The sequence below is a fragment of the Cetorhinus maximus genome, chromosome 1 (genome assembly GCF_964194155.1).
Source record: "Cetorhinus maximus chromosome 1, sCetMax3.hap1.1, whole genome shotgun sequence".
Lineage (NCBI taxonomy): Eukaryota > Metazoa > Chordata > Chondrichthyes > Lamniformes > Cetorhinidae > Cetorhinus > Cetorhinus maximus.
The window spans coordinates 215,140,039-215,159,940 of record NC_135879.1 but is presented as its reverse complement, the minus strand read 5'-3'; the positions used below and the strand labels follow the sequence as shown (position 1 = coordinate 215,159,940).

At 45.4% G+C, this 19,902-nt stretch overlaps 1 protein-coding gene across 1 annotated transcript in view; it reads left to right on the top strand.

Annotated features, from left to right (window-relative positions):
- Positions 1-590: 590 nt before the first annotated feature.
- The window catches only part of ark2ca (arkadia (RNF111) C-terminal like ring finger ubiquitin ligase 2Ca), a 42,010-nt gene continuing 22,698 nt past the window's right edge, over positions 591-19,902 (top strand). Inside the window, exons 1-2 of the mRNA XM_078552951.1 lie at positions 591-651; positions 18,447-18,747. Coding sequence (XP_078409077.1) covers positions 591-651; positions 18,447-18,747 — 362 coding nt within the window. The remainder of the gene's footprint in view (positions 652-18,446; positions 18,748-19,902) is intronic.

The following is a 19,902-nucleotide window of genomic DNA, read 5'->3' as shown; positions in this document are numbered from 1 at the left end:
CTATTGCACAAATTCCAGATCTGCCCCCTATGCTTCAGGAGCACAATCGAAAACTGGATATTTCAAAAGGAAGCCCGGTATTGCCAGAGGTTTAAAAAGGTCGCCCCTTTAAATCCACCTCTGAAAAGCAATTATATTTCAGCGAACATCCAATCTGTGTCACTCTCTGATTGTAATCATTACTCAAAATTTCCCTGATATCAACAGTTCTGAAACATGAAATTTCAGATTGTACGTACACGGCCAAATTCTCGCACACACGCATTTGTACACAAGTATATCAACACTGACACTTACACGCTACAGAAGAGAAAGAGAGGAAAGCTGTGTCTGTGGGGGAAGGGGAGGGGGGTTCATGTGGGCTGGAGGGGGGGTGTCAAGTACAATGGGGTCAGTAACCCCCGATTGGCTGGCTGGAGTGCCACAGGATATAAAGTCTCTGGATAATGAGTGCTCTTGATTGCCCTGCTGTTCTTTGTATGAGAGGCAGCTGCAGGCACAGCTCCACATTTGAATGTATATAGGGGATTGGAGGGCAGCAGCTCCATGGGCCATCTGTCTCAGCGGCCGTCAGCAACAAAGACTCCAGGATGGTGCTAGTTCATGTCGGATATCTTGTTCTTCCAGTTTTTGGATCTGTGAACAACAGAGGTACTAGCTTCAGGGAAAAGAAATGATCAGAAAACCTTCTTTTCCCTTCTTTACATGACAGCTGATATTGTTTCCACTTTTGCTAATCATATTGACTATGTTGTGACTAATATGTGCCCTCATGTTAATTCTGCGACACAGATTAGATTTTCTTTGTTTACTGAATTTGCAGGGAAATATTGATTTATAAATCTCAATGCATTCTTGGTATTTGTTTACATAAGCATGCGGTGCTGAACTTTGTGTGATACATTAACATCAGACTTGTAGGGATCGTGCTTTGTTAGTCTGTCTTATTTTTACCTTAGAAGAATGGTCTTTGTACAACTCATTTACTTATAATGCTGAGTATTATAGAGTTTATAGGACACTTTTCTCTTAGCACCTATGTGTATGTATGGATGTAGTGCTGTGTGAAGTGCTGTACTCTAGGTTTTTGGCTGTCTTTGTGTACTCCTCTACACAGAGAAGTACCTGCCTTTTTCCCATTGTCGAGCACATATAACAGCACACGTTCCCGGCTGTGCATTTGATCTGCTCCATGTGATGTACTAACAGGCCAATACTGATCTGATACTATCTGCTTTGTTGCTTTTTCCCTTTGGTCTGCTTCACTTTCTGCATTTGCAAGATGACGAATGAATAATTGTTATGGTTTCTGTGCCAATTGAGACCCGCACTTTATCTGACTTTTATTTGTGTTTCTGGTCTGACAGGGGCTTCTTCACATGATGACAAAACCACCTTCTCCCTGTGTAGCTGTCAGCTTGTTACCTTTGAAAATTCATTGACTTTATTTCCTCCCACTCTGATTTCCTCCACACATTTTCTGAAGATGGGTGCTGTTGCTTCCAGGGGCCTCACCAATGTTGGCATCCTTTAAATGTGAATCTTGACACTGAGTGCTGGCAGGTCATTGAACTACCCAAAGCCAAACCTGCTCTTGTCCTCGGCTGAGGTTGTGGGTATAGTGGCCAGCGGGGATTACTCATGAGTGGGAACCTGGCTGACTTTTCCTCTCTTTAACCCAGGAGCACTGAGTCCAATCGCAGTACTCCAACTCCTGCCCTGAGGGCGATGAAGCTGAGATTGAGGCAGAGCTTTCTGAACAGCTGACACCACATGAGGGATTTACTCACCGAACAGCCAGGAGAGCTGGCTTTATGTAACTCTCAGCCTCATCTTTCTGTTTTCCTTTGTTTAATGGGATTCTTGTCTTCTATGATCACACACACACACACACACACAGGCACTTTCTGTATTCATTTTCCTTATTTTCTTTGATTTTTGAAACGTTCTAGGCAGATCTTTACTAATTTAGTCTGGAACCTTCAGTTCTCATCGCTGCTGTTCACATATGAGGCTCTTTTGAGGGTCGTTGGAGGAGCTCCTGCTTCTTTCTTAATGAGCGCATGAAGTAAAAATATAAATAGTGTCCCATTGAATACTTGCAGTGTTGTTCCAACACAGGGAATTTCCAAACAGCCGCCAAGTGAGGCAAAGAGCAGATGTCAGGTAATTCCTGTCAGGAGGAATGAGGGACAATCTGGTGCATGGCAGGAAAGCTCACCTGTGAGGGTTTGATTATTTTTTTGCACTTAATTCTCTTTCTCTCTATGGTACAGGACAGGAAATGACAACGTACTGGGGCAGGAAGTGACACATTGCATAAGGACAAGGATTTTGGCACAGGTATTGGGAGCAGAAAATGGCACAGTGGATGAAGACAGGGTTTGGTACAATGTGGTGGGGGCAAGGAATGACACAGGATATATGAGTAGGAAGTGGCACAAGGAGATTTCCTGTATCTGTTCTCTGCTCCCTATGGAATGCTTTTATCTCACTTTTAGCACAGTGACTAGAATTATACACAAGTGTTTTCTGCAGCTGATAAGGATAGGCATGTTTTCAGAATAGTAGAATGGAAATCAGACCAGGGCCTGATTAATTATCCTATCACCGTGGGCACCCTTGTCACTTAGAAGCCATTTCTATGGCACCCACCTACTGAAGAAGCCACAAATTCTGGCATGTCAGGGAGCCTCTCAAAATAATTAGACTATGCACTAAGGGGACCACTCTGTAAGGAGGTGTAGTAAATATTTAAATAAATAACTCAATTGTCGTCTCCTTGTGGATCCAGTACACCATCATGGCCTGAATCCCCAGGTAGAGCCTTTCTTTGCCCATTGACTGAGAATCCTATGCCAGGCTCATCTGAGAGCTTAGACACATGGAATTCCTGATATAGACTGTACCCACTCTTGCCCTTCCCCGTCATGCCAAGGGCCTTGACAGGCAGAGGCTCGGCCCCAATAAGCCCTGTTGGATAATCTGATACTGAGCCTGGTTTAACTGGGTCCTAGCCTACCTAACCCATTTCATAGCCCTGGTGTAATTAAGAGTATGATGGAGGGGGCCACATATTTTCAAGTTCATCTGAGTTTTAAAAGTAGCAGATCCAAAGGACCAAAAAAGGTGGGATATTCTTATCTTAATGGGATTCTGGAGGGAGCCAATAAAAATCCATCTGCCAAAGTGACTGTCTCCATTCACACTCTGTCACCAGCTATCTCTATCCACACTCCTCTATTTGCTTCTATTCCTATTTACAATGACTGTCTCTATTACTAATTCCCCCTAGCGAATGTCTCTATCTGCACTTCGCATTGAACATAGGAACATAGGAACGTAGGTGCATGAGAAGGCCATTCGGCCCCTCAGGCCTTCTCTGCCATTTAACTAGATCATGGCTGATCCTCTACCTCAATTCCATTTTCCCACACTATTCACATATCCCTTCATGTCATTGTTTTCTGGATCTGTCGACCTCTGCTTTGAATATACTCAACGATTAAGCCTCTATAGCCCTCTGGGCTGGAGAATTCCAAAGATTCACTACCCTCTGACTGAAAAAATTCCTCATCTCTAAATGGTCTAACTCTTATTCTGAGACTGTGTCCCCTGGTTCTAGAACCCCCCAACTAGGGGAAACATCCTTCCTGCATCTACCCTGCAGAGTCCTGTAAGAATTTTGTACACTTCAATGAGGTCACCTCTCATTCTTCTAAACTCTAGAGAATACAGGCCCAGTCTCCTCAATCTCTCCTCATAGGACAATCCTGTCATCCCAGGGATTAGTCTGGTGAACCTTCATTGCGCTCCCTGTATGGCCAGTAAATCCTTCCTTGGGTAAGGAGAACAAAACTGCACACAATACTCCAGGTGCTGTCTCACCAAGGCCCCACTGCAGGAAGACTTCCTTATTCCTGTACACAAATCCTCTTGCAATAAAGGCTGACATACCATTTCTAATTGCTTGTTGCAGCTACATGTTAGCGATCAGTGACTTATGATAAAGGACACCCAGGTCCCTTTGGACATCAACACTTCCCAATCTCTCACCATTTAAGAAATACCCTGCATTTCTGTTTTTCCTACCAAAGTGGATAACTTCACATTTTCCACTTTATATTCCATCTGCCATGTTGGGGAGGCAATGGTGTAGTGGTATTGTTGCTGGGCTAGTTATCTAGAGACCCAGGGTAATGATCTGGGGACCTGGGTTTGAATCCTGCCATGGCAGATGGTGGAATTTAAATTCAATAAAAATCTGGAATTAAAAAGTCTAATGATGACCACGAAACCATCTGGTTCACTAATGTTGTTTAGGGAAGGAAATCTGCCATCCTTACCTGGTCTGGCCTACATGTGACTCCAGACCCACAACAATGTGCCATAGAATCATAGAGGTCTATAGCACAGAAAAAGGCCCTTCGGCCCATCGAGTCTGTGCCAGTCAAACATGTACCTAATGATTCTAATCCCATTTTCCAGCACTAGGCCTTGTATGCCATGGCATCGCAAGTGCACATCCAAATACTTCTTAAATGTTATGAGGGTTTCTGCCTCTACCACCCTTTCAGGCAGTGAGTTCCAGATTTCCACCACCCTCTGGGTGAAAAAATTCTTCCTCATATCCCCTCTAAACCTCCTGCCCTTACCTTAAATCTATGCCCCCTAGTTATTGATCCCTCCACCAAGGGGAAAAGTTCCTTCCTGTCTACCCTATCTATGCCCCTCATAATTTTATACACCTCAATCATGTCCCCCACCTCAATCTCCTCTGCTCCAGGGAAAGTAACCCCAGTCTATCCAATCTCTCCTCATAACTAAAACTCTCCAGCCCAGGCAACATCCTGGTAAACCTCCTCTGCACTTTCTCTAGTGCAATCACATCCTTCTTATAATGCAGATTCCAGAACTGCACGCAATACTCTAGCTGTGGCCTAACCAGCGTTTTATACAGTTCCAGCATAACCTCCCTGCTCCTGTATTCTATGCCTCGGCTAATAAAGGCAAGTACCCCATATGCCTTCTTAACCACCTTATCTACATGTCCTGCTACCTTAAGGGACTGGTGGACATGCACACCAAGATCCCTCTGATCCTCGGTACTTCCCAGGGTCCTACCATTCATCATGTATTCCCGTGCCTTATTTGTCCTGCGGTTAAATGCCCTCTGAACTAAATGAATGCTGGCCTGGTCAGTGACGCCCACATCCCAATAAGTAATAAAAAAAAAACTCACTTAGTTTGTCTAAATCCCCTTGAAGCCTATTTGCATCTTCCTCACAACTTACATTCCCACCAAGTTTTGCGTCATCAGCAAATTTGGAAATATTACGTTTGGTCTCCACATCTAAATCATTGATATAGATTGTGAATAGCTGGGGCCCAAGCATTGATCCTTGCAGTGTCCCACTAGTCACAGCCTGCCAATCTGAGAATGGTCCGTTTATCCATACTCTTTGTTTACTGTCTGTTAACCAATGCTCAATCCAGTTACCCCCAATCCCATGTGTTCTAACTTTGCTAACCCCCTGTGTGGGACCTTATTGAATGCCTTCTGAAAATCCAAATACACTGGTTCTCCCTTATCTATTCTGCTAGTAACATACTCAAAAAAACCAACAAAAAACTCAAACATGATTTCCCTTTCATAAATCCATGTTGACTCTGCTCATTCCTACCATTATTTTCTGGGTGTCCAGTTATCACACCCTTTATAATAGATTCTAGTATTTTCCCTACTACTGATGTCAGGTGAACAGTTCTGTAGTTCCCTGTTTTCTCTCTCCCTCCTTTCTTAAATACTGGGGTTACATTTGCTACCTTCCAATCTACCATCCCAGAGTCTATAGAATTTTGAAAGATGACCACCAATGCATCTTCTATTGCTAAAGCCACCTCGCTCAACACTCTGGGATGTAGATCATCAGGTGCTGGGGATTTATTAACTTTCAGTCCCGTTAATTTCTCCAGCAATACTTTTTTACTAATACTAATTTCTTTCGGGTCCTCAACCTCACTAGTCCCTTGGCTCCCCAATATTTCAGGGAGGTTTTCTCTATCTGCCTCCGTGAAGACAGATACAAAGTATTCCTCTCCACAGATGCTGTCAGACCTGCTGAGTTTTTCTGGCTATTTTTGTTTTTGTGACACAAGGTATTTGTTTAGTTTCTTTATCATTTCCTTGCTACCCATTATAAATTCTCCATTCTCTGCCTGTATTGGGTCCACAATTGTCTTTACTAACCTTTTTCTTTTTACATCCTCTTACATCCTCTTACATCCTTTACACCCTCTTGTTTACGTTCCTCGCTAGTTTACTTTCATATTCTATTTTCTCTTTCTTTATCAATTTCTTGGTTCTGTCCACAATCTCCCAGTGAATGTCCCTACTCATTCCCCCATAGTGACTGTCTCTATCTGCACTCCTCATTGACTGCCTCTGTTGCCACTTCCCACTGTTCACACTGCCCAGTGACTTTTTTTATTTGAAGTCCCCAGTGATTGTCCACATTTTTGACTAAATGTCTCCACCATCTTAAATGCCAATAGTAATCTTTGTCTACCAGTCAAGTAGCCAAACATTTGCCCAGACACAGAAAAATGCTGGGTCAAAATCCTGGAATTCTCCTCCAAATAGCACTGTCCAACCATGGTGAGCATGGCTCTGCTGAGTGCTGGACTCAAGGGCCTACTATGCTGCTTTACTAATGCTGCACGTTCAGGCGAGGGTCCATTAGGTATTGGTGCTGCAGTGCAGTTGCTCTCAATGGCCATCTGATCCTTGCAGAGGCATGCCAAAAGGGAAGGTTGATTAAACAATTGGGTGCCACGCCTGCTGCACAAAGGAACATGGACCCTGCAGGCCTCAATGTTCCCAGTGTACTGGTCACGGCAGACAAAGCACCATGCTCACAATCATCACATAGGTACAGGGTTGGTTCTTCATAGTTACTGTCTAGGTACTGGAGGAGAACTGACAATAGTCTGACCGAGGGTTAGAGCACATGGGTCTATTGAGCCTAATGAATATCCTTGCTGTGAATGAGCACTTCTGAGGGAGATGCCCAGCCACCTGCCAACCTCCAGGGTGTAATCATCCTGCAAGGAGTGGCCTGGGGGTGCCTTGTACACACTGAAGGCAGGTGTAGGGCTAGAGACTGGATTCCTGCTTTGAAGATGCAGGGAGACCATTCAAGGGGAACTACGATTGATTGCGCAATTGTATCTGTTCACAGATACAAGGAGGAGTGCAGAATGCAGGCTCTATGCAACACAGCCTTGTTGGTAGATATGATAAGAAAGAGAAGAAAGGCCTGTTGCCAATTGGCCCAGCGCTGGCAAGAACATTGCACTGACGAGGCAATGCCAGCAGGGCCCCAGTTGCTCCCGAGGAGGGACATCATCCACAAAGACGTTTGGCATGACCAAGGGCCTACAGAAGACGTAGCTCATACCTGTGCCACAAGCCACTTTGCTTATCTAGGGATGTGGTAGTGCATATCTGCAAGCATCTCCGTGATGATCTCAACCGCGAGGAGTTGGAAGGTATCCCATGCCGGTGGCTCTGAAGGCTACCACTGCACTAAACCTTTTCACCATAGGAGCCCTCCAGAACCTTTGCAGAATCTCGCAACGGCCACACACAAATGTATAACAGAGGTGACAGATACCCTTTACAATAAAGCTCATCACCACGTGCAGTTCTGCATGCATGCCAGAGCTGTGGGATTCGCTGCCATCTCAGGTTTCCTGCAAGTGCAGTGTGCCATCGGCTATACACACGTGACCTTGAGAGCTCCCTGGCAGCAGCCTGGGAGATTCATTAACAGAAAAAGATCTCAATCTCTAAACGTGCAAATTATTTGTGACCCAGATCCTGCATGTATGTGCCAGGTACCCTGGGAGCTCTCATGACTGTTACATCTTGAGTCACTCCCAGGTGCCACAGATCTTTGAGGGACCTTGAAGCTTAGAGGGTTGGCTCCTGGTGACAATGGGTACCCCCAGAAGGCATAGCTAATGACACCTATCTGTTGCCACAGTGTACATCGGAGGAGAGATACAATATAGCACATTGCACCACATGTTCCATGTTCGAGCAAACCATTGGCCTCCTGAAGATGCGCTTCCGATGTTTGGACCAGTCGGGTGCAGCTCTCCTGTACTCATCACAGAGAGTGTCTGGATTATTGTCGCTTGCCGTGTCCTGCACAACCTTGCGCTGCAAAGGGAGGATGATTTCCCTGAGGGAGGCCGTGAGATGTCCCCTCGGACGAGGAGGGTGTGGAAGGGGATGACTCTGAAGAGGGTGAAGATTCAGACAAGCCACATGAGGATGCCAATGCATGGGCACGCTGTGGAAGACATGCCCGTGACAACCTCATAGCCACAAGGTTCCAGGAGGAATAAGGTCATGATCAGTTTTCAAAATTGAGACTCTCTTCAGCCTTTGATGCAGGGGACACTATAACACCATCATTCGCAGTGTGAACATCTCAGAACGCAGAAATCTCACAATCATCATGGAAGCAGATTTAGTCACCTTCTACCCTAACGATAGGGTTGCCCTTAGAATGCATAGTAGCCTTGGCAACATGTGGCTGATGTGGAATGTGGATTTCACAATGTGACAATGTCACACGAGATGGGACATGTTAATAAATATCACATAAACTTTATTATAGTTTTTTAAAACAGACATGAAACCTCATCCCGCCAGTGGATGAGGTTTCATGTTTTATCAGAAGCCCACTGGGGCTCCTGGCCTGCCCGCCAACCTTAAGGTTGGACGGGCAGGGCCATTAATTGGCTTAATGATCCTGTCAATGGCCTCAATTGGCCATTGACAGGTCGATGGGTGGACAGCTGATCGCGCTGTCTGCCCGCCTCCCTGAATATTTAAATGGGGCGGGATGACACCCGACATCATCCCGCGTCATTTTCGCGTTGGCGAGTGGGCCCCATCCCCAGCTCACTGATGGAAAAATTCTGCCCATAGAGTTTTACAGCACGGAATGAGGCCCTTCAGCCCATCGTGTCCTATCTAAACTCTTACTATCTGTCTTTATATTACTAGCTAGCTTTCTCTCGTACTTTAATTTTTTCCTCCGTAATAATCTTTTTGTCCTCCTTTGCCGTTCTTTATATTCTTCCCAATCTTCTGACTTGCCACCCGTGTTTGCATAATTATATGATTTTTCTTTAAGTTTGATACTGTCTTTAACTTTTTTATTGAAGCACAGGTGATGGGCCCTCCTCTTGGAATTGTTCTTTCTCATTGGAATGTATATATTCTGTGTATTCTGAAATATCCATTTAAATGTCTGCCACTGAGCCTCTATTGACATAATCCTTAACCTCATTCGCCAGTTCACTTTAGCTAGCTCTGCTTTCATGCCCTCATAATTGCCCTTATTTAAGTTTAACATACTTGTCTTGGACGCACTAATTTCTCCCTCAAAACAAATGTGAAATCCAATCATAATATTATCGCTGCTACCTAGGGGTGCCTTCACTATGAGGTTATCAATTAATCCTATCTGGTTGCTCAATACCAGGTCTAGTATAGCCTGCTCTCTGGTTGGCTCTAGAATGTGCTGTTCGAAGAAATTATACTGAAAACATTCTATGAACTCCTCATCCATGCTACCTTTGTCCATCCGATTTTTCTAGTCTATATGTAGATAAAAATCCCCCATGATTATTGCTGTACTTTTCTGACAAGCTCCCATTATCACTTCTTTTATACTCTGTCCTACAAATGGGGGTCTGTGCACCACTCTCACAAGTGACTTTTGCCTTTATCATTTCTCATCTAAACTCAAACCACTTCTACATCCTGGTTTCCTGAACTTAGGTCATCCTGCTCTAATGTGCTAATATCATTATTGATTAACAGAGTCACCCCTCCACCTTTTCCTAACTTCCTGTACTTCCTAAATGTCAAACACCCTTCAATATTCAGGTCAAAATCTATGTCATCCTTTAGCCATGTCCTTGTAATGGCTATCAGATCATATTTATTTATTTCTATTTATGCTATCAGTTCATCTGTTTTGTTTCAAATGCTATGTGCTTAGATACAGAGCCTTTAATTTTGTCCTTTTATTATGTTTGTAGCGTCTAGTCTTATCTGCTGATTTATTCTTAGATTTGTACAATTTGTCCCTTCCTGTCATGGCCTGTTTATCATTTCTTATATTAATGCCTTTCTCTCTTATCCCTACTCTTTGCTTTGCCACATCTTCCCAAATTAGATCCCTCGCCCACACTATTCAGTTTAAAACCCTCCCCACTTCCCTAGTTAAGCAGCCCGCGAGGACACCGGTCCCAGCACAGTTGAGGTGTAGACCGTCCCAATGGTACAGATCCCACTTTCCCCAGTACTGATGCCAGTGCCCCGCAAACTGGAACCCACTTCTCCCACACCAGTCTTTTGAGCCATGCATTAATTTCCCTAATCTTATTTGTCCTATGCCAATTTGCACATCACTCAGTTAATAATCCAGATATTATTATCTTTGAGGTTCTGCTTCTTAATTTGATGTCTGGCTCCTCATACTGACTATGCAGAGCCTCCTTCCTCATCCTGCCTATGTCATTGGTACCTACATGGACCACGACCACTCGATCCTCCCCCTCCCACTGTAAGTTCCTCCCCAGCCCTGAGCAGATGTCCTGAACCTTGTCAGCGGGCAGGCAATACAGCTGTCTGGACTCTCACTCTTTGTGACAGAGAACAGTGACAATCCCTCTCACTACACTGTCCCCTACTACCACTATGTTCCTTTTTGCTCCCCCCACTTGAATGACTTCCTGTACCATGCCATGGTCAGTTTGCTCATCCACCCTACAGCCCCAGCACTCATCTAAACAAGTTGAGAGAGCCTCAAACCTATTGGACAATTGCAGAGGCTCACAATCCTGGACTCCTGCCCTCTGGGTCCCCTTACCTGCCTCACTCGCAGTCACACCCTCCTGTCCCTTACCACTGACCAAATCAGAAGGTCCTATCCTAAGTGGTGTGACTGCCTCCTGGTATAAAGTATCCAGGTAACTTTCCCCCTCCCTGATGTGTCACAGAGTCTGCAGCTCAGCCTCCAGCTCAGTGACTCTGAGCCGAAGTTTCTCAAGCCACAAACACTTACTACAGATGCATTTGCCCTGGATCACAATGTTATCCAGGGTACCCACATGCTGCAGCCTTGACATATCACCTGTCCTGTCATCCTTAAAGTGTTTCAAATAATTACTTAGTTATATTAATCACTTATTTATGTTGTTTTCTTATATATTTTATTAACTTTACCACCAATTTATGTACTATTTTAAACCTTAGGAACAGAATAGAACTTACCAGATACTCACCAAACAGCTAGCTCCTTTCCCTGTAGTAGAGCAAGAACCAATTCCTATGGGGTGATAAAGATAGAGAAAGGGAACGAACACATCCTTCCCCCAACTCCCCTCTCACCAAACACCAAGTCTTCACTCAGTTAGCTCAGCTGCTTGTTGGAAGATTGCCAAGTTTCAGTCCTGGATGACCTCTGCATTATGGAGAAACGTGGCCCAGTCTGTACTGACACATCAGTCAATGACAACTTCTTCGCTCACGTACCCTGCTGGGGACTTGGGAGATGTGCAAAAGTATCGCCATTAGAGCGTGTTGGTCCTCAACATTGTCTAGCTCACAAGGCCTGTCCTTACCATATAGCCCACGTGCACTGCCATACAACGCATTCCATATTGAGTTGTGTGCAATACCTTTATACGAGGATGAAGTGAAGTACCGCTAAGGAGCAATCCATGGACTGCAGCCGTTTAAGAAGGCAGCTCACCATCACCTTCTCAAGGTCAATTAGGGATGGGCAATAAATACTGACCCAGCGATGTCCACAACCTGTAAATGAATAATCAAAAGTAACAGGTAATGAGACGGTTTTTACAAGTATGTGAACTAGGAGCAGGAGTAGGCCATTCAGCCCTTCGAGCCTTCTCTGCCATTCAATAATAACACAATCATAGCTGATTGTGGCCTCAACTCCACATTCCGCCTACCCTGATAATCTTTGACTCCCTTGTTAGTCAAGAATCTATCTACATCTGTCTTAAAAATATTAATTGACCCTGCCTTCACCGGTCTCTGGAGAAGAAAGTTCCAAAGATTCATGATCCTCTGAGAGAAAACATTTCTTCTCATCTCTGTCCTAGCACAAAGGAAGATGGTTGCGGTTATTGGAGGTCAATCATAGCAGTTCCAGGACATCATTGCAGAAGTTCCTCAGGGTAGTGTCCTTGGCCCAACCATCTTCAGCTGCTTCATCAATGATCTTCCTTCCATCATAAGGTCAGAAGTGGGATGTTCGCTGATGGTTGCAAAATGTTCAGCATCGTTTGCGACTCCTCAGATACTGAAGCAGTCCATGTCCAAATGCAGCAAGACCTGGACACTTTCCAGGCTTGGACTGAGAAGCGCCTAGTAACATTCGCACCACACAAGTGCCAGGCAAAGACCATCTCCAACAAGAAAGAATCTAGTTATCGCCTCTTGACATTCAATGGCATTACCATCGCTGAATCCCCACTGGGGTTACCATTAACCAGATACTGAACTGGACAGGAATCCTGTGTTGAGTAACTCACTTCCTGACTCCCCACAGCAAGTCCACCATCAACAAGGCACAAGTCAGGAGTGTGTTGGAGTACTCTCCACTTGCCTGGATGAGTGCAGCTCCAACAACATTCAAGAAGCTTGACACCATCCAGGCACCCCCTCCACCACCGACGTATAGCAACAGCAATGTGTACCATCTACAAGATGCACCGCAGGAATTCACCAAGGCTCCTTAGACAGCACCTTCCAAACCCCAACCACTACCATCTAGAAGGACAATGGTGGCAGACACATGGGAACATCACCACCTGGAAGTTGCCCTCCAAGTACCTCACCATCCTGACTTGGAAAAATATTGCCATTCCTTCACTGGTGTTGGGTCAAAATACTGGAACTTCCTCCTTAACAGCATTATGGGTGTACCTACACCACATGGACTGCATTGATTCAAGAAGGCAGCTCACTACCACCTTCTTAAGTACAATTATGGATGGGCAACAAATGCTGGCCTAGCCAGTGACGCCCACATGCCATGAATGAATAAAAAAAAAATGGGAGACCCCTTATTTTAAACCACGCTCCCTATTCTAGTCTCTCCCACAAGGGGAAACATCCTTTCAGCATCCACCCTGTCACGTCCTCTCAGTATCTTTGATGTTTCACTAAGAACACCCCTCATTCTTCTAAACTCCAATGGATATAGGACCAGCCTGTCCAACCTTTCCTCATAGGATCAACTCCCATTCCAGATATCAGTTGAGTGAACCTTCTCTGAACTGTTTTTTCAAGATGAGCACACATCCCTGACATCACACACTCAAACTCCTCTTGCAGACATTTGAGATTTTCCCGAGTGATCCTTATTTCCCTGGTTCAGCGTCATTCATGAGGAGAGTGGGGACTAGGCATTGACGGATATTCAGCCGTAAGCACGGGGACAATCACAAGTTGCAGGGAAGCATGGACGCCTGAGGCATTTTACATTTGATACTACCTTTTCCAAATACTCTCATAAATTAAACATTGTTGCAAACTACGCACTGGGGAAACGATGGAATTGTTAGTAACGACAACTAATTTTGCTATCCAAAAATACAGAGATCACTGCGACAGCAATCGGACAATCAATAAGCCTGATGAGTGATTCTCCCATGCCCAAATGATGGCTGCCTGGGATTTAAGGGTGACAGGTGACAGGTGACAGCCATCGTGGTCACAGATTATGTGCCTTCGCTGATGGTGCAGATGTGGAAGTGAAGGCTGCTCTCTGTGGTGAGATTGTTTGGGATCAATGCAACTGAAGTTCCAGATGGGATTTCTTTGGGAGGTAAATGTTTGACCCCTGAATGCATGTGGAATGTCACATCGAAACCATGAGACTTGGAGGAGGAATAGAGCAGAATATATTTACAAAAGTGCAAAGTATATACAATGACTGAACACCCATGTCACTGGTGTGCACTCAATACTTTTTAATTTCTCTTACCCGACCGCTACGTCTAGGTACAGCCTCAACATCCTCAGCTGTGGTGGATACAGCCTGCTGACTGCTATGCCCTATTGTCTGAGACGACTTTGGTGGGTGTCCTCTGGAGGCCCAAGGTCTTGAAGGCCCTGGTCTGCTAAGGGTCTCCTGCTTTGGGACAGGTGCACTCTCCTCGGTCTGACCTGCTGGAGGTGGTGGGATCGCTGGCAGAGGGGAGTTGGAGTGGCAGCGCACCCTTTGAGTGTCCTGGGTGATGGCCCCGGGGTGCCTAGCTGGTGCCCCTCCTCCCTGTGTGTGCCAGGTGGCCCCTCTTTGACTCATTGAGGAGAAGGGGCACCTGGAGGAAGGTCGAAGTGCCCCTCCCCTTCTCGCGTAGCCACCGCTGGAATGCACCCATGGCTAGAGCGATGGAATACAGGTGCGGGCGCAAATCTGGCAGGGATCTGGGTCTCCAAGGCGGCCACCACCGTTCCCATGAAGACTTTGATTTGCTCGCATGCCGGAGCCATGACATCAGAGAGAACATGGATGGACTCCTCCATCCTTTGTCCCATTCTGCTGATGGCCTCTGACAACCCTGCCTGTTGTTCCCCTGCCTGTCTTTGCATCGCCAACATTTGTCCTAGGGCCGATTTAAGAGGCCCGTCATTGGACTCGGACTCAGCAGGGGCCTGGTCTCTAGCAGTCCTCTGAATATCAGAGACCTTGGCTGACACTGCCTCTGCCTGCTGCGGACCCGTATCTGTGAGGTGATCACCAGATTGTGAACCTGAGCCTATTCTAGAACTAGGTTCCGCCAAGGTGTGTGCACCCCCCAACTGTTGGGGGGTGCAGGTAAATGCAGTGACGGCTGCACAGGTGTGGGATAGCCTGGGGACTGGGGCTTCCTCTTGAGGAGGACGATGACCTCCCCCTCTTCTTGTTGGTACCTGGAATGGAGAGAAGAGAGAAAATTAGTGATTGACTAGGCAAGCTCATATTATAGATCACTCACAGTCATTGTCCGCATGTTATAGCTTTATAATGGATGCATCCTTACTGGTTGTTGGGGGAGGCTGATCTCGCCTTCCGCACAGGCATGGTCAGTGTCCTCCCTTACCAGCTCTGCAGCCTGTTCCTCGAATAGGGTGAGGGTCCTGAGCTCCCGGCTGGCCCCTCCGGTCCTGGCTCTATCTCGCTTGTTATGAATATTCTTTTCCTGCATTAAGACAGGTAGATTGAGTGTGAGCACTATAGGTGAAAGAGCAGTTCAGAAACTTGCATGCCCGTTGTGTGTGTTGAGCCCTCCCCAGTAAGGGATTAAGGGGCTGTTTGTGCTGGGATTCACATGAGATGGTGAGCTTTAAGTGGCTATGACACATAGAATACTGATGAGCCATCTGCTGGTGGTGTGTGTCATCCCTGTAGGCTGTAACCCTTGGACTGCCTGATGCCCTTATGAGAGTGTGAGCTTGCAGTGAGTAGAAGTTGGACTTACCCTGGTGGAGTGGATGAGATCATTCATCCTTTTCCTGCACTGCAGCACTTTGAACCCTGCGCCGCTCACCTCCCTAGTGACCTCCTCCCATGGTCAGACGCGAGGTCCTCCTGCTCCTACCCCTCACAAAGTGGACCTCCTGCCTTTCCTCATTGGCCTGGAGGAGAATCTCCAGGGAGGCATCGTTGAACCATGGGGCCGAAGGTTACTGTCCTCTCCTGGACAGTTTTAACAGAATCCGGAGGTCCTGGCCTGCAGCAAGTGAATGGCTGACCAGGTGCCGTTTAAATATGGCACCTGGATGATGGAGCCTATGAGGTGATGGTGGGGCGGATCACTTCCTGCCCACCCTGCCATGAGATTCAGTGTGCTCCTACCGCAGATGCATAATTAATGAGCTGAACAGCGCAATTTCTCGCGTGTTCAGCCACCCCGCTCCCCAGTGGAAGTTACTCCGACTTCCGCTCCCGCCACCGGACTTAGTCTCCAGAACAGAAGATTCCACCCCTTGTATCATCACTTCTACAAGGAATGTCCCATTCACTTACCTGTTATGAAGGGAAGTTACTGTTATTATATAGGGAAATGTGGAAGCCATTGTCCCCACAACGTTATTCCCCCAAGCCATGATGAGTCAATCTGTTTTTGTGATGTTCATTGAGGGAAGGATATTGACCAGGACATGAGGAAAATTTCCTACTCTTGTTTAAAAATGCCATGGGATCTTTAATGTCCATCATAAAAACAGAGCAGGGAAGTGGGGCTTCAGTTTAACCAAACAAAGCACCTTTGACAATACAGCATTCCTTCAGCACTGCACTGGGATGCCACTCTAGATTATGAATGCAACCCTAGGGCGGACTGAACACGCACATTTCCAACTCATGGTCAGCTGAGTTAAGCTGCTGCTGAGTGGCATTCTTCTCATGTTTTTTTCACCATTAACTCTCCTGGTAATTGTCTCCACCCACATGACCCTGATCAAATTATTTTAAAAGTATTTCTCTATCAGTCTTATTCAACTTGGAGAGTGTGTCTAAGCTTGCAGAATGAAGTAATCGTGCTTTCCATAGAGGGTGTTATAAAAAGAACTGCTGCATATTATGTATTACTCACAGACTCGAGAAACATTTGCAATGCAGTTAGTATTTTTACTGCAATGGTACTAATTTAATTCCCCATCCCATGGTGTTTCCCCCTCCCATGCCATCCTCCCCCAACAACCTGATCCCAACATCCCACCCTCCCCATCAAACTGTTTCTCCTCCCATGCCATTCCCCTCTCCTTACCTTCATTGCCAACCCCCCAACTTCGAATCCTTCCTGCCAGGGTATTTAGATCCACATTCAATGCCATTCCATCCTTCCCATGTCATCCCTCTCATGCTATACCTATCCCATCCCTTCTTCCTATGCTATCCCATCCCCCATTCCACACCTTCCATGCATTTGCCCCATCCCATGCCTTACAACCCCCCCACCCCAGTGCTACTGCCCCCCTTTGCTGGTTCCTCTCCCCACTCCATTCTTGCCAAGTGCTTTATGTTTGGTAAAGTTGTTCTGCAAAACTCTATTGTTCTGCACCTGTGGGATGATGGTTGGTTAATTAGATATTTTAAAACTTTGTTGTAAAACTTGGGAACCCAGGCACTGCCCATCAAAGAAACCTATCACCAGGCAGATTCCTTAAACTAACCAATCAAAACAGTCCAGGCAGACAAAAAAAAACTGCATATGATTATTATTATAGATTATAGTCTAACAGCTCATTTTATAGATTAAAAACGATTGTAAATCCACAATGTCATTGCTGCTATTCAGTTGTTCTTTTACCGTTGAATAAATCTGTTTAGCAGTTAATGCCCAAGTCACATGTAGCGTAGTGTTATTCTCCTGTCTTCTGAAATCAAGCAGCAGACAGCAAGCTGCCGAAACTAAGTGAGGGGGTCTTTCTGTTTGACCTATTTGGGCATTGTACAAATTTATCTAGATATCAGGTGAAGAGAATGCTTTCTCTGGGGTTTAGGGAATGAAAGCTCATTTACAGCATGGCCAAAGATGCTGAAGCCCCTCCATTGCCTCCCTATCTCTATAACCTCCTCCAACTGCACAACCCTAATCCTTCTAATTTTGTGCATCCCCGTTTATAATTGCTCCACCATTGCTAGTTGTGCATTCAGTTGCTTATGCCCCAAGCTCTCCCTCCCTACAGCTCTCCACCTCTAATTTCCTCCTTTAAGACACAATTTAAAACCTTCCTCTTTGACTAAGCTTTTGGTCATCTGACGTAATATCTCCTTATGTGGCTCGGTGTCGTACTTTGTTTTATAACCCTCCTGTAAAGAGCCTTGAAACATTTCATAGGTAGGCACTATAGAAATATAAGTTATTGTTGTTGAATGTGGATTGGAGGAGGGAAGGACAGATGTTTTCAATGTTGGTTTGCAGTTTCTCCACATTCCCCATTCTCCAATTCCACATTTCTGGAACTGTTTGAATCCATTTTTGTGTTGTTTTTTTACTTGTAGCAAGAGAAGCACAATGAATGACTGAACAATAATTGAGATTTCCAGGTGGGAATATGGGAAGTTGGACTCCGCTGCCAGAATTCCCATCTAGAGTAGGGTAGTTGCTAAACCTTCATCTAAGACCTTGAATTTCTTCGAGGTTCTCCCAATCTCCAAATTTGGTGGAGCAGCCAGACAGTGTGAACGGCCATTTTAACCATTTATGCCATTTCTCTGATCTGCTGAACACCATCCTCATCACCACCCCAACCCACCAACCCTCCACCACAGATATTCCAGGTGAATGTGTCAGCCAGAATGGTAATGCTACAATAATGGTACTTCTTAACTCTGCAGGTGCCCCTTTCCCAAGGTCACAGCATTCTCATGCCACTTCCTGCAGACAACTTCACCTCTCTCATCAACCCGAGTTTCCTCTGTCTCACTCTGTCCAATCACAGCCAGGTCTGAGCAGCCAGCTGACTTCATCTCACCAGCACACCACGCCTGCATTGCCGCTGCAGCAGCCTTTGACGTCTTTATCAAGCCCACAGTTCCAGGATGTTCCTGCCTTCTTACCTCAGTCATTACACCAGCAATATCTCTTGCACCAGCAGTTGCTTGAGGTCCAGCGGCGAAGGCTGTTGTCATTCCCCAGGTATGTGAAAGCCATTGATGACCAATGATGTTGCATCTGTTGAAATAGTAAAACTGTAGTAGACTGTGGAGGATGACCCCTCAGTGGCTCTGTGAGTGTGGTGTAGTAATGAGGCACACAGAACAGCAAGGTTCCAGGTTCGACCCATGGTTTATGAGAGGCTGAGCTGATTTTAGTATGGTCAAGTATAGTTTTAGTATAGTGCAGGTGCCTCAAACGGCTCATAGGGATGGTCAAATATGTCCATGTTTCCCAGCTGAGATCAACTCTTGAATTGTTTGCCAATACCCACTGTATGAAGTTATGCATTAAAAAATGGTTACTTTTATGAGGTACCAAAGGGCAGTCAGCACCTTTGGGAAAAGCTAGGCCCATTTCCAAGAAATAACTTCACAACTCAAGACGGACAATCGAAAAATGTGATAGCGGTGGAAGCCATTAGTCAAGGACACAGGGCACAGAATTCCCTGTAATTTGACACTAAGTTGAGAGAAGCCACAAAGGTAGCTGGTGTGGATAATGAAAAAAAAAATCACAGCAACGGAAGAGAAAGTGCCCTTCTAGGATTTGGATTGCAGCAAAGGTAAGGACTTGTAGTTAGGAAACACAGCAGCCACTTTGCGCACAGCAAGATTCTGGGATTCTGATAACAGCAGTGAGGTACTGATCAGATAATCAGTTCTCATAACTTGGATTGCTCTCACAATTGAGCTGCAAAATGTTGACACTGGGATTTAAAGTGGGAAAGTGTTCTATTTATCTGTTATTTATCAGTTATTATCTCCCAACTTTATAAGGAGAATTGTTGAAAAGGTTACAAATAGATAAGCAAATTAAGTTTTCCACTGTGTAATTTTTGATTATATAAAGTTTCTATGTAAAACCTTCAATCATAGTGCTATAATGAGGTCACAGTCTATTGATTAATTTATGACATTTCTGCTTTCTTGTTGGATATTGGGTGAATGTTATGCTTACCGAGGCCAGGAATGCAGTGCTAGAGCATGGAAAGCTTCAATATTGTGTCTCCCTCCACCCAGTGCCAGATCCGGAACCTCCAGATCATGAACAGCATTAGCTAGGATGCAGTATAAACTCCCCCTACTCCCTGCTCTCCATACACTTTAAACCCCAATCTCCAAGAAACCCATTTAA